Genomic DNA, 15,305 nt, shown 5'->3' on the forward strand with positions numbered 1-15,305 from the left:
TCACAGTATCAGGGATCTCATGGGTTGCACCACACCCATCTCATTTACCACACACCTGTCAAATTTCATGACTGCATTTTGCATAATTGTGATGCTAACACATTGACAGAGTCTCCACAGACAGGCATATAAACACTTTGAAAAGTACTCAGTACTGCCTATTTGGTAGTTCCTGAGACATATGTATCCAAGAACACATTTTGCCATAACATCACACACAGACAACCTCAAAAGGTAAAATTTTACCTGTCTGAGAGTGGTGGGGAATGATTGAAACTGGCATTCAGTGATCTACGATGTATGCTGCATACCAGATAACTTTGAAGTTCTGAATTTCCCTGTTGAAATGTCAAACTTCTGACCTCAAAGCATTCTAGGTGCACTATGCCAAAAGTGAGCAAAACACATGACTGAGTCTGGCAAACTGATGAGTGTTTTGGCAGGTTTTTACTCAACTGAACCCTAAGCAGTGCAGCCATAAATGACACAGGGAAAAAAATGCCATTATACTTTTTATTTTATAGCACTGAATAACACTGGTGACATATGTAGAGATCAGTTTACATGCAGAACAGATTTTTACTATATGATAGTATTTATTATTTTAGCCTTCCATGGATGCTGCCATTGCTGTGTGACATCAGCCAGCTGCTCTGACATGAAGTTGGCAAATAGGAGTTCCAACTTTGAATGGTCTTTCAATGTACTTTTCCTAATACGTAGACACTGTCAGGAAGACAGCATGAAAACGAATGTGGATCAAGGGCCTGTAGTGGGGCGGTTCAACACCCAACTCTGCATTGCTTTTCTCAGATACAAACCTGTACAGCATCTTGTACAACCGTGACGCTACGTTGCATTGACAAAATATGTCCACAGACAGACCTATAAACACCTGGCAAAATACTCAAACTGAAGAATACCAACCATGCTGTACACTCAAGTTACAACAGGTTCTTATTCCATGGTGAACAATATGTCACCATTACAATAGAATTTGATGAAAACTCACAAGCTTCACTATTTAACATATTGTGTAAGAATATAGGACCTATAATTCGGAGCTATAATTTTGTACCACACCCCTCCTCATCTTTCATTTTCATCTCAACCACACACCTGTAAGATGACAGCATCTTGCACAAATTTGGTACTACCATGTTGTCAAAATCAGTCCACAGACACAAACACCTGGAAAAGTACTCAAAACTGTTTAGATCTCATAAAAGGTGTCTCTAGGACCACATTTTGCCACGATGACACAAACATGCACACACACACACAGGCTCACAAGGTGAAAACAACACGAGCTACACACTGTCACTGCAGGGAATGATTTAGTCAAATACATAAGATGCATTAAAAAAACCAACCTAAGAATGGAGAAAGTATTAGTAAAAAGCATCATTAGCAAAAACTTACGCTATAAAACTACTGTATACTCATTAGAGTATGAGGCTGCTGCTTTGTAAATCACTCCTGAGAGAAATAAAAGTAAAAAAAACAATATCTGAGGGATAAAGTTGCTGTAGAAACCTGATACTATTCAGTCTGCAGCTTTGAAGAGTGAAGGAAGGTGAATAATACGCCCTATGAGTGTATGTTAAGTTTTGAATGAAACAAACCACACTGGACCCCATTTGGCAGAACTCCACTGTAGCGCCGTCCCTGTAAACCATGTCAACTATTGGCTGAAAATGAACACGTGACAGTGACGCGGGACAGGAAGTGTTGGAGACCGAGCGTGTATATTTGTTTACAGCCGCGAGTTGTCCGTCTGCACGTCGTCGGGGCTGTCTTAATCTTCATAGTTTTTACGTAAGATATTTAAAACGGTTAGCGCGTAATACCGATACAGTCACTACTGTGCTTCTGCTGTAGAAATGGGAATATAAGCCGTTCATAATACATGCTAAAGTTACGCTTCATTAGCCTGCTACCTTCCAACATATCCTTCACGTTAAACCGTCATGTGTCAGTGACAGCGTAATTATTTCACCTCTCTGTTACAAAGTGCAGAGTTAATTACCACGTTTCTGTGCTTGTGGGATTGTTGGCTCCTTCAGCGAGTTAATGTTAGCGTCTGCTAGTTAGCCAGCTGGTAAAGAAGCTAACATGGGAGTCACACAAGACAGGGTGACCTCTCAGAACATGTCTTTCAGAAGATGAGGTATGAATTCATTCAGTGTATAAAAACAGTGCATGTTATTTAGCCTCACTGTGTACATTTTGGTAGCATTTAACTAAACGGCCGTCTGCCTGCACACATCCTCCTCTCATCAGGGATTAGATGATGATACAGAATGACCAAAGACCCGGTGCATCATGGCATTGTCTGGAGTTTATTGGGATCACCTTATACCCCTGCCAAAGCTTTCTCCAGTCCAGGCCAAGGTCACTGTCGCCCTGGTGGCACTCCTCTGCTTCATCAACAGTTATGACGGGGAGTTTGTGTTTGATGATTCCGAAGCAATTGTCAACAACAAGGTATTTTTCTCTTTCCACCAGTGTGATGCCTACATAAACATCAGTGTTGTGCCAGTTCACACTTCACAAGAGCTAGCTCAAAGTTCAGTTCACAGAGATTACAGTGACCCAGTTCACGTTCATTTCTTCCATTTTTAAAATTTTTTATTTGAAATAGGACCTCCTCCTCCTCCTCCTGTCATACTAAGTGGTGTGTGATATTCATGTTTTTTGTATTACTTTGAATGGACAGAATAACTTGTAGCTATAGTTATTAACAACAATTTACAACAATTTGAGAAGGTTATACACTACAGCAGACACCAAAGTTGAATACATATTGCAAACATTTTCAATTGGAAACCTGAATTGTCGACATCCCAGTTCAAATTAAATGCACCGTTGTGCATGTGAACTGAAAGGGATCAAAGAGAGAGGACAGTAGCGGCTCTATCGGTCTGTTTTTCACTATAATAGAGTCTGCAGTATAGTACAGGTCATTCACTTTATGCTGCATGACCAGAGAAAGTTTTTAGACTATCATCCACACTTCTGTCCATTCATTTCCTACATGCTATCTGTCTCTCTGGGACCAATCTTACACTGATCTAAAGCGCAAGGTGAAAGTGCAAGGTACAATAGATTTATTATATTTAGGTGTGTGCACATCCACCTTTGCCGGCTTAAAGAGTTTATTACATTGCCTTTTACAGTTATGCCTGTAAAAACTAATACAATATATGATCTGTAAAAGTCATGCAGATATGTAACTGGTTATGAATCTTTAAATTATGTTATATTGTATAATTCATTGTTATCATCATCATTATCATGCAGCTCCGCTGGCTGTGGAGTAGGGGAGAGAGAGGAAAGATGAGCCAACCCAGGCGAAGCTGTATCCATGATGATTGAGGTGCAGCATTATGCCTGTGCTCCATCTCGTCCTTCCTCTCCTCTTTCTCCTCATCCTTATTTCTTCCTCCCATCCTTGCTCCTTGTCCTGTTAACACTGCTGTGGGTGGAGGAAACAGAACCAGAAAGTGTTTCCTAAGGCTTGAAAACCCGTGCACAAAATTATGCAGGAGTTATCCAAAGGGTATTCAGCCAGCATCAGGCTTTGACAGAAACACACAGACCTTTTCCTTCCTGGGTCAGGCCTGTTGCTAGTTGCTATCTTGTGCAGACTGATGGATTGCACCATAAACTTTGCACTTTGACCAGGTTTTAGCTGGTCCAAAGCGCAAGTGATTTTTACTCCAATGCGCTGACAATAACACAGCACGCCTAGCCATGTCTTTGTTTTGCCTTCATTTTCATACCTCCCGCCCATCCCTGCACAGACCAGGTGCAAGTTTTTTTGATGTCATGCAGACGTGGAAAAAATGGCAATTGCAGTGGTGTACGATAACAAAGCCACCTGCACCACAAGCGCAACGGCTTTGCGCCCAGTGTAAGATAGGGCCTACTGTGTGATGTGAGTCAGTAACACACTTTCTTTGCTAGTTGATGACACATTAGTTGCAAACTGATCCATTAATTTCTCTTCGCACCAAACTTATGAACAATTCAATTTCAATGAACAACACTCTTTTAGTACATTTATACACAAAACAGATTAGCATAATTGCAAAACCCTTACTGTACTCCTTGTTCTGTGAAAAAGTAACCACTTTGTGACATTGCCTCTGCAGCATCAGCAGAATGATGTCACTGGCATCAGTCTAATTTTATGTTTCTATTCCAGGACTTAAGACCAACAACACCCTTGAACAACATCTGGAGCAATGACTTCTGGGGAAGCAATCTGAGTAGCAACTCTAGTCACAAATCCTACCGACCTCTCACTGTCCTTACATTTAGGTAAGGGCATACATATATTAAAAAATACTTATTTCTGACCGGCTGTCAGGTGTATACACTCCATTGCTTTGGTCTTCTTAAGAATATGTTGTACCATAGGCTGTTCAGATGTTCAAGTCAGTCACCTCTTGAGGTCATAGAACGTTCATGGCCTACATAGAAGGTATTACACTGTTATGAATTACACTTACACGTTATTTGTGATAGAATATGAAAGCATTATGCAATATATTTATGTGACATTTGTCCTATGGGATACCACCACTGTACTTCCTCTGTTACAGTACCTACAACAAACAATATCCGATTTAGTTCTTTCACTCTGCTCCAATGGTAGTATGTCACATTAGGCTTTACAATAGTTCATACCTCCCTCATACACCCTTGTATTTCTTATATCTACTATAGCATTACCTACTTCTCCTTCTTTCTGTTGCAGGCTGAACTACCTCTTGGCAGGAGGCCTACACCCTGTTGGCTTCCATGTGTTGAATATTGTCCTCCATGCTGTCATATCTGCCCTCATGATTGATGTGTTTGCTATACTGATTGGAGGACTTGCATATGATGAGAAGGGTACGATACTGAACCACGCTCCCAAGACCTCTCTTCTCGCTGCCCTCTTCTTTGCTGCACATCCCGTCCACACAGAAAGTGTAAGTAGAGTTCAAGTTCAAAAGTCTTTATTTTTTATTTCTGTTAAATACACTGGAATTCTTACATTCTTGGCTGTCACAGTAACATTAATACTGCTAAACAGTCCAGTAACTATCCATAGAGCTTGAGACTTTGATTTGTACGGTGCATACTGATTCCTACTGGGAGTGGATGAACAGCAAATGCAGGCTCCAAATTTTGTTGTGTTCTTTTTGTGACAACCCACAATTACATAATTGTGTCCAAAAACACCAATTACCAAATACAGTAAAAAGAAAAACAACCCAGGTCATAGGTTCACACTTGGAATTTTTTGTAGTGAAAGCAAAAAACTTTGGATCAAAGACAGCTTACAAATCTAAACTTGGCATGACTGCAGTGAGTGTGACCTTGGGGAAAAAATATCCTCCTTTCATCGAGGAATGATGGGTACGGTTGAAGATAGAACTTCTTTAGCTTTGGATGGGCTCGTAAGCTCTATGGAAACCTTCTCCGTGTGGTACAGTGTGACGAAACCTCTCATTGTCTAATATGTCACTGCCCCTTAGTAGATTTTCCCTCCATATGCACACATTCCCTTTTCTCTTTTTTTAAATAAGTATGTTTTCCATAGACTGTTGAAACTTAATATAGACACCATCTTCTCCCCTTTGTCGTATAAAATGGAGTTCTGTGAAACAAGTAATCAGCCACGTTAAATGTTTTGAAACTGTCATTGTGAGCAACATGATTTCGTTTGCCTAGATGTGTAAATGTAGGAAGCAAATCTTGGTCTGAGAACCTGCAATGTCAGTCAGTGAAATTTGCACACACACACACACACACACACACACACACACACAAACACACACACACACACACACACACACACAAAAAAACACGTCTGGTGTGAAAAGGCCTTTAGATTAAAGGTTGCCACAATGCATCTGAACAATTATGAAAAGCTAAACATTTTTCATGGAGCTCTTGATACAGCAAAAGCTTTTTTTGTAGTAAAATAATATTACAGTATTTAAACTCGTAGCAAAAAACAGTTGCTTATCTGTTTTTCCTTCTATAGTCTGATGCACAAATTATACTAGCACCCATTCTTGCTTTGAACTTGGGCTGGCTCAGGAACAGTTGCTGCCGTGGGCCTGTAAAGCCCTTTGAGAGATTGACTTAGTTGTGATTTTTAGGCAACAATAAACTTTTTTTTTTAACAAAAATGATTTCCTATAGAAGCGCATCATGGCATCTTGACATACCAGTCCAGAGGTTTTAATACTGAACATGCAGTGGTTCCATGCCAAGAACAAAAGCCCCGTCTCAACAGGGAGTGCAGGGCCAAGGTGCGTGTGGTGGCACGGCCTGACTATTAGCTGTGTTAGGATGCTTATTGACCCGCCAGCATATGTGTGTTTGCTGTAAAGCCTGGCTGGAAGGCTCCAATTCCCCCTCTCAATTCTCTTTAATCATGCAGGTCAAGGACTGGGTGAGACCTGGGGGGGTCTTGGGGGGTGGGAGGCAGGCACACTGTTGGCTTAGGCCTGCTGTATGTATCAAAGCAGGCAACCCCAGGATGCCAACCATACTGTACCCACACACTGTATAAAATACAAACACCAACAGGCCATGCTGATAATGAGAGATTTTTCCTGCCTCTTTTAATAAGCCTCTATTTGGAACTGGATGCACCATGCAAAACAGAATGTGTTAGGGAGGATTTAATCCAAAATGCAATAAATTATGGAAGGATGCATATGATAATGCTGTTTCTTAATGTGTGGTTAATCTTTTAACTCTTTTTTTGTGCCTAGTGTATCACATAATTCATTATCTTGCTCATTTTCTCCCTTTTCCTTCTCCATCATAATAAGGTTGCTGGTATTGTGGGTCGAGCGGATCTTTTGTGCGCTCTGTTCTTCCAGCTCTCTTTCCTCACCTACTGCAAGGCTTTCAACAGAGGTAGGCACCAAACACAAGTATTACTCTTAGTGTATGTCCACTGTAATACTGTACTGTACAAAGGACTATGCTGATAAATGCTGGCATCAAACTCTCTGGAGCTGCTTGTTTTCTAAATACGTCTGTTTGAACTCCTACATTTTAAGCCCCAACTATCCATAACCGGCTTGGTCTTGGCTTTCTGTTCCCAGGGAGTGACAGAGATGACAGGTTTTCTGTCCAGTGGGTTGTGGTCAGCCTCTTGCTGTGTGCTGCAGCGATGCTCTGTAAAGAACAAGGCATCACAGTCTTGGTACAAAGTCTTTTTTTTTTTGTAAAGCCTCTTTGTTGTGAGTTGATGATTTCATTACATCCAGTAAGAACAATGTTTTTAACATCAGTGATATGCAATAACTACTCTTCTTAACACTTTGTAAAGACATACCAATTAATCTCTTTTTGGTCATCTTGCTTACATGAAGAAAGTCTCATGTTTTTCATATGTGTGATAGGAACTAAAGATCCGTTTTGTTGCTGACCCATATGCATTTTAAATGCCATTTCTCCCTCCTTCTCTATGTATTTTCCTTCAGGGTGTGAATGCAGCCTTTGATGTCCTCCTGATCTGTAATGTTAATGTGTATGAACTCAGCCAGAGGCTACTCCTTAGGAAGAATCCACTCGATGTGAGTTACAGTTTATATACCCTCCCCCTCTTTTCTGTCATAAATTATGCACTCCCTTGTATGATTAATGTCACTTCACATACATCGTACATGTAAAGCGATATGAATCTTAGTTCGCTGTGCTCATGAAACAGCATTTGCAAGTAACTAGCAACTAACAAACATAGATTTTCCTTTGTCAATGCAAAGTGGTGATGTTTTTCTGACAGGTGAGTGAGATATTACGGACAGGACTGCTCACACGATTGGCTCTCATGGGTCTCGGAGGATTTTCGATGCTCTATGCACGCTGGAGGATCATGGGAACAGGACCACCAGCATTCACTGAAGTAGACAACCCTGCCTCTTTTGCAGAAAATATATTTCTTCGAGTGAGTAACATTCTGTTGTGGAGGTTCTTTAATGTTACATTATTAAGCTAGACATTAAGTTAGCCATAGTAACATTCCAGAATTATCTCTGTTTTCTTAAAATGTTGAAGGAGTGATATGTGCCAGTTGTGCAGCCAAATGAGTACTGCAATCCAAATAGCAATTTGGAGCCATAGACTGTATATTAAATAGGTTGAAATTCTATTTAATATATGATCTATGGTTCAAGTGAGCTGTTTCCTCTGCCCTCTCCTCCCCAGACTCAGAGAGGATTAGGCAGGCTGCAGGAACACTGCAGGAGCGCAAAATGAGCACAATAGTGCAGTTTGACAACAACAAGGACGAGTCCTTCACTAAGTTTATCAGCTGTTTATAACTCTCCGTTGTCTATCGATGTAAAGCTAAGCCCTTTATCCTTAAAATAGTGAAGTGAATGCCTGCCTCGCTGCCTGCCAGACACAAATAACATGTTATTAAATTTAACAGTTATAAATATCTGCTCCTTCTAAAAGATTATCAGTGATTTCTTATGACTCATAAAAGGACACTAACTCATTCACCAAACATTCGGCATTAATTTTTTACCTCAGTTAATTTGAAACGGGCAAACAATGATAAAAGTTACAAGTTACATGCTAGCTTTAGTGTTGTTATCAGAGAAGCCAATTTTTCAACTTAGCATGTTTCCTTAATCTCTGATGACATATCATGGTCATTTTATGACTTATTACAGTAAATATATTACAGATGTCTCATTTAAAAATATGTTAGGATCTATGCAATAATGCAAACATTTAAAATTACCTTTGCCCCACATAAGGTAATTTAAACACAGTGATTGACTTTGATTCTGAATTTGAAATGCTTTTCTTCCCTCATCTTTCCTCACTCTCTCCCATTCTGTGCCCCTCCTGTTCCCCTTTGATTGGCAGATAGTGAACTATAATTACTACTACTCTCTGAATGCCTGGCTGCTGCTGTGTCCCTGGTGGCTGTGTTTTGATTGGTCCATGGGCTGTGTACCTCTCATTAAGTCAGGCACTGATTGGAGGATGGTGTGGCTGTTGCTGCTCTGGTGCATCCTGATAGGCTTGATAAGCCAAGCCTTATGCTCGCAGGACAGCCAGAGAAGGAGGTAAGCGAGCACAGCCATCTCGCACTCACTGTAGATGAGATGAAGTACATGTTGGCCTCTCCAGACTTGCACTTGATTATGAAAATTGTATCACATCCACCGCAGTGTGACCAGAGCCTCAAGTCTCAATTGAGTTTTAAAATTCTCTGTTGGTTTAGAGACAGACTGTGAAAGTTTCCTGTGTTTAGGGTAGTTTTTGGAGTGAGCCTACATTTCTCAGCCTAAATTTCTTCACCACACAGTATCAGACTGTTAATTTTAAGTGTCATGCACATTCATATAATCCTGTAGCATTCTGTGACCTGTTTCTCTCCCTGACAGGACACTGACCTTGGGTCTGGTGCTGCTGGTGGTCCCTTTTCTGCCGGCCTGTAACATTTTTTTCAGGGTGGGCTTCGTCATTGCAGAGAGAGTCCTCTACCTGTCTTCAGCTGGCTACTGCCTGCTGCTGGCCTACTCCTTGGGACACTGCTGCGGCCGCTGGTCGAAGTACAGGGTAAGGCTGAATCATACCTAGAAGATCACACCACAGTAAAAGATCCCAGTCACTGTTGAGCCCTCGGTTTCTAAGGAAAGATTAAACCCAGTGACCTTTCTGTTTCTGTAAACCACCAGGTCACACTGCCCTGGTTTTAAACTCTTTTATTGAACCACCTGTTTATGCAGCTTTGATGATACTGTAACTCAGTGATGTAGAACAGGGTCAGACAGGAAGAATGACTAATGACTCACCTGTAAAGCAATGATAACAGCAGGAGGTGTCCACATGTTGCATTGATACATTTCCAGGGTGTTAACGCTGAATCACACGTAATTTGTTTTTAAGATGAAGGGTTAATATGACTTATAGTACATTGTCATTAAATGGCTTCTTTTTCTTTTTTCCCCCTCTTCTTTTCCATTCCAGAAGCTGCTGTGTGTGTCTACGCTCGCACTGCTGTGTGTGTATGTAGCTCGCTGTGCTCTCCGCAGTCACCAGTGGCGGTCAGAGCAAAGCCTCTTCTCCAGTGCCCTGTCGGTCTGTCCGCTCAATGCCAAGGTAGATAACTGTGCTTCTTGTGTTACACCTGCAGTTATGCAGCATGTGTCAGTAAAATGTTTGTCCGCACGTGAAAATAAATTGGAGCCAAGCAATTGAAGTCACGGTTTGATGTCTAATGTGCTGATGACTGATTCCTCAGGTCCATTATAATGTAGGTAAGAACCTGGCAGACAGAGGAAACACCACTGCTGCTATTGGATATTACAGAGAGGCAGTCAGGTATGTCTTCTAACAAGCATCAGCAATCCAATCTGCTGCTTGCTAGTTGAATTATGGCAGTTTATGTGTATATATGTGTTAACTGCAGTTTTCTGGGGTTTTCAGGTTGCATCCTACCTATGTCCATGCCATGAACAACCTGGGGAATATCCTAAAGGAGAGAAATGAACTGATCGAGGCAGAGCAGCTCCTGTCTAAAGCTGTTTCTATTCAGTATGTCGCCCACACAGGAAAACACCCCTCATTGCACCAAGACAACCATTTTATTTCACCGATTCCAGCATCAAACATCAAATATCACCCTACTGATTGCTTCATACTTTTTTAAATCTGTGCAGGCCTGACTTTGCTGCAGCTTGGATGAATCTGGGTATAGTTCAGAACAGCCTGCAGAAGTTTGAGGAAGCAGAGCAGAGCTATTGGAATGCCATCCGCTTCCGGAAAAAATACCCCGACTGCTACTATAACTTAGGACGCTTGGTGAGACTCCAGGGTGTTAACACTGTTTAGCAGCTGCTGCTTTTGGAAATATAAAGGCTGCATGTTTTAATAAACAGAAATAAGGGCTATGTCCAATTTTGGGATGGTGTTGTTTACAGCTGAATGAATTTGAAAAAACATAAGTGGGATTAGGTGGACTGATATGGCAGTTGTGAAATGATTTGCAGTATCAGAGGGAATGATAATTTTTCTGTATTTTTTCTCATTTTCATTGAATAATATACTTAAATTATTATATGATTATTTCTGTGGGGATCTCTATCAAAAAATGTTTTCTTAAGTCTGTAGAACATGAAGTGTACGCCAGGACCTCTCTGTGGCACAACAGTATTTAAATTAAAATGGTATTTTGGCACATTTCACCTTAAATAAATATTGCTCCTCCTGTGAGTTGTAAATTTTAGTGGGCCATATTGTAATTTCGAAGACATTTTGATCAATTGTTCAGCTCTAGTGTTGCTTTATAACAAGCCTCTTCAGTCGGTGGTCCATGGGGTGAATCCAGCCCTTTTACAACCTCAGTCTGGCCTTCTGATCGTCTATAAAATGGGAAGAAAGTATATAAATGTGTTTTTATTTTAGGCCTGTTCTACAACTAAGATCCTAAAAAATTTAAACCAAATTAAAAATGGTATAATCCCATATTATATTTTGTGCTATACTTGGTGAAGGGGGAGTTTTCTAACAGTATTGCCTTCTTGTAATGATAGTACGCTGACCAGAACAGACATGTGGATGCACTGAATGCATGGAGGAACGCAACCATGCTAAAACCTGACCACAGCCTGGCTTGGAACAACATGGTCATTCTGCTGGACAACACTGGTATCAACAAATTGCACACACACACATACACACAGATACTGTACACACAGCACATAAAACCAAGTGCAAGTAATTTAAATAAAACAAATCACACCTCATGGCTGGAAATTCCAATATGCATTGAATGTATATGATAATATACAGAAATTATTAGACAACAACTACATTTAGTTTTTCATGCTGCGAAAGTTTTGTTTACATCAGAAATATTGTAATTTGTAAAAATAATATTAATAATAAACAGCTAAACAGAATCATAATAAAAAGAATTTATTTACATCAGAAATATTTAAATGTATTTAATAATAATGATAATAAGAATAAACATCTAATCAGAGTCATAATAAACATCATAATCTCAGTTAAAATACTAATAAGCTTGATCCATTTGTGAATTTAGTTGAATATATGAGTCACTTTACTTTCAAAGAACTCTGTGTTCTGGCTGCAGCTTGTTCCAGCATTAACAGCCAAGAAACACAGCGTTGTTATTTTGGAAAGGCAGGAAATCTAAATGGCCAACAAGATTAGACCGGAAGAGCAGGAATCAGTAATGCTTGAAATTTATGTATTAAAGCTTTGTGTTGTGAGTTTTGAAGGCACTCTTCCCTGCCGTGTGGAGAATGCTCTGATTTCCAAAAGCTCGAGCCGTTTTGTCAGAAGCTGCTCCCGCGGGGGCGGAGTCTCCCAGGAGGGCACTGGAACTGTCCAATCAGGGCCCAGTATGTTCCTGATCAAACATGGGCAAGCACAGCCAGAACAGCGCCCCCTCAGAGTTCCCCCACCGCATTTGTTCCCCAAATCTGACAGAAATAATTCTACCCCTCTCCCCAGCTACCCCACCAAACAAAAAAAGGAGAGAAAAGAAGAACAATAGGTGTCATTTTCAAATAGCAAGGAATTGGGAATATTCTTTTCTCTTTGATGTTCACCCTCCCTCTTTTGTTTTGATCATTACACAAACAAAAGGCAGAATCAGTGTAGACTCAGGCAGATGCGCTCAGACACAGTCGCACATGTAGTCACATGTGGGCAAGCTGTGTCTGAAGGGCACAGGCCATGACTCAGGACATGACTGTTATTGTCTGTCTGTCTCTCCGACTGACTGTCTGTCTGTCTCTGTCTTTCTCTTTCTCCATTTCTGGCCAGACATCAGATGGGTCTGTGACAGAGATCAATAACCCAGTGGGCCTTGTGTTCAACCTTAATTAGGAGACTAAACCGCTCCTCCATGTGTGGAGAGGGAAAAACTCTGCCCTAGACACTGCTGACAATAAAGCAAGCAGTCAGATTCTCTCTGTATCAGCTGTTATTACAATTGTGTGTCTGGATTTATGGTCTTAATCACGTATGAATGTTAATACATAGTTTTAGAAGCATATATGTTGGCTAAGATGTCTAGATTGCACTTAAAATACACGTGAGCATGTGTCAACCTGTCTGTGTGGTGTATATTTCACAAGAAATTAATGTCTGACATTTTCCGTACTTGTTTGTTCTGTCTTCGAGGTAACTTGGGTCAAGCAGAGCTGATCGGCAGAGAGGCTCTGAGGCTCCTCCCCAACGACCACACCATCATGTTTTCATTGGCTAACGTCCTGGGGAAATTACAGAAATACAAGGTCAGCTAGCATAGTGTAAACATCTGATCTCAGAATATTATTTTTCATCCATGTTGATGATTTCATTCCTTACGAGCTCCTGTGTGTCAGCTATGGGTCAAGAGTGGTACGTTCTTCTAAAATTCAGTGTTTTTATTGTTTTGTCCTCAGGAGTCAGAGGGCTTCTTCCTCCATGCTCTCAGGATCAACCCAAATGCTGCTAGTTGCCATGGCAATTTAGGTAAGCTACTGCAACTTTGGTTGTATCACATATTTCACAGAGATGATGAGAGATTCTAGACTCTCAAAAGCTAAAGCAATAATTGTGCGTGCAAGCAGAAGTAGTGCTGGGGTATGTATTGATATTATATTAAAATCATGATATGAAACTAGATATCATCTTGGATTTTTGATATCATTATATTGTGATGTGGAATAAGTGTTGTCTTTTCCTGGTTTTAAAGGCCACATTACAGTAAAGTGATATGATTTTCTTAAATTACCAGACTGTTCTAGTTCTATTATTTGCTTTTACCCACTTAATCATTATATCCACTGGAGTTTCACAATGAATCAAAATATTATTGAAGTCACAATATGGTCAAGTAAAATATCCAGAATGCAGAAGCTACAACTTTTTGATAAATGTGACATAACAGTATAACAATGAAATACTGTAGTGCTGCAGAGATATCCTGGCCTACAAATCATGTTATCCAGATGCAAGAAAACATGTTTGTTTGGTATAGAGCCCAACAACAAATGTCATATCTTCATCATACTGATTTCTTTTCAATAAAAATGAAAATTGTGATACACAAATCATCATATCCACTAATCCCACTAAGTATATCTCTGTCAAAATAATCACAATATATTTTTTTACCATATCTTATAACCCTAATATCCACATTATTGGTAGCTGTTTATCAGAAATCCCTTTGTGTTAATATTTTGTCAAAGCACAAATGTCCATATCATCCAGCAGTGCGTCACAGAAAATCATATGTTTGCACTATTTGAGAATTGAGGGTAGTTTATTTTAGAGAAAATGTGGAGGTGAAATTATATATTGCATATTGCGGAATAGCCTAAAATATCAAGATATTATCTGTAAGCCATATCACCCATCCCTAAGCAGAAGCAATATTACAGCATAATACAGAAGCTACATGACCTGTATTGAATGCAGTAAATGAATAGAATTAGAATGGCTGCTGCTTCTCAGCTTGAACAGCGTTTCTGTTTTTTCCTCAGCTGTGCTGTATCATCGCTGGGGAAAGCTGGAGCTGGCAAAGAAACATTATGAGCTGTCTCTAACGTTGGACCCCGAGGCTCCTGGGACCAGAGACAACTATAACATGCTGCTACGCAAACTGGACCAGCTTAAACGCCACACACCCTGAGGGAGCCCACTGGGACCCCTCCCTGTTTTAAAACAAATTTTTCCATTCTTCCACTCGGTATTATTTTATGTCACTAATTCCAGCTTTGTACCATTTGGAAATAAAGACCATGATCTGTGTATCAGGCTCTAGTTTTGTTTGTTTGGTGGGTAAACCTCTGAAGGGTAAAGCAATATGTTGCATAGTTGCAGTTTGTCAATTTCTGGCTTTAACTATGATTAGAGACTTTTTCAAGCACTGCTTGCACACTGCTTGTGTACCAAGTATCTTATTTGATTTTGTGAGTGTGAGATGTGTCTGGAACAGGTGTGATGGATGCCTGAGCTGGTTACATGGTTGTCCACACTGTGCTGTTTTGTTGTTCCATTTGAAGGCCATGTGGAACTGATCCACGGTGAACCCCATCCTCTTTTCATCTCTGACCCCGTGTTGTGTCAGCTGGACGCAGCACCATGCATGTGTGGATCCAGAGAATCTGTTGTAAAAATTTATTTGATTTGGCCCTTTTTCAGCAGTTCCAAATGTTCATGTTCTCAAAAGCTGCCATAGTTTGGATGAGGAGCGCTCGTCTGCACACAGCCACGATATAGTGTTTATTCAAGCAAAACAC

At 40.4% G+C, this 15,305-nt stretch overlaps 1 protein-coding gene across 1 annotated transcript; it reads left to right on the top strand.

Moving 5' to 3' along the window:
- Nucleotides 1-1,716: 1,716 nt before the first annotated feature.
- tmtc4 (transmembrane O-mannosyltransferase targeting cadherins 4) lies at nucleotides 1,717-14,814 on the top strand. Its single transcript, XM_084724868.1, has 18 exons — nucleotides 1,717-2,170; nucleotides 2,284-2,487; nucleotides 4,211-4,326; nucleotides 4,766-4,982; nucleotides 6,843-6,930; nucleotides 7,122-7,222; nucleotides 7,503-7,595; nucleotides 7,805-7,966; nucleotides 8,899-9,101; nucleotides 9,423-9,597; nucleotides 10,009-10,140; nucleotides 10,283-10,362; nucleotides 10,468-10,575; nucleotides 10,701-10,842; nucleotides 11,574-11,688; nucleotides 13,198-13,310; nucleotides 13,461-13,530; nucleotides 14,547-14,814. Exons 2-18 carry the CDS (start codon nucleotides 2,326-2,328, stop codon nucleotides 14,693-14,695), a joined length of 2,226 nt encoding a protein of 741 aa, XP_084580994.1. The 5' UTR covers nucleotides 1,717-2,170; nucleotides 2,284-2,325; the 3' UTR covers nucleotides 14,696-14,814.
- The last annotated feature ends 491 nt before the right edge of the window (nucleotides 14,815-15,305 follow it).

Source organism: Lutjanus erythropterus, chromosome 8 (assembly GCF_056507025.1).
Source record: "Lutjanus erythropterus isolate fLutEry1 chromosome 8, fLutEry1.hap2, whole genome shotgun sequence".
NCBI classification, from domain to species: Eukaryota; Metazoa; Chordata; class Actinopteri; order Lutjaniformes; family Lutjanidae; genus Lutjanus; species Lutjanus erythropterus.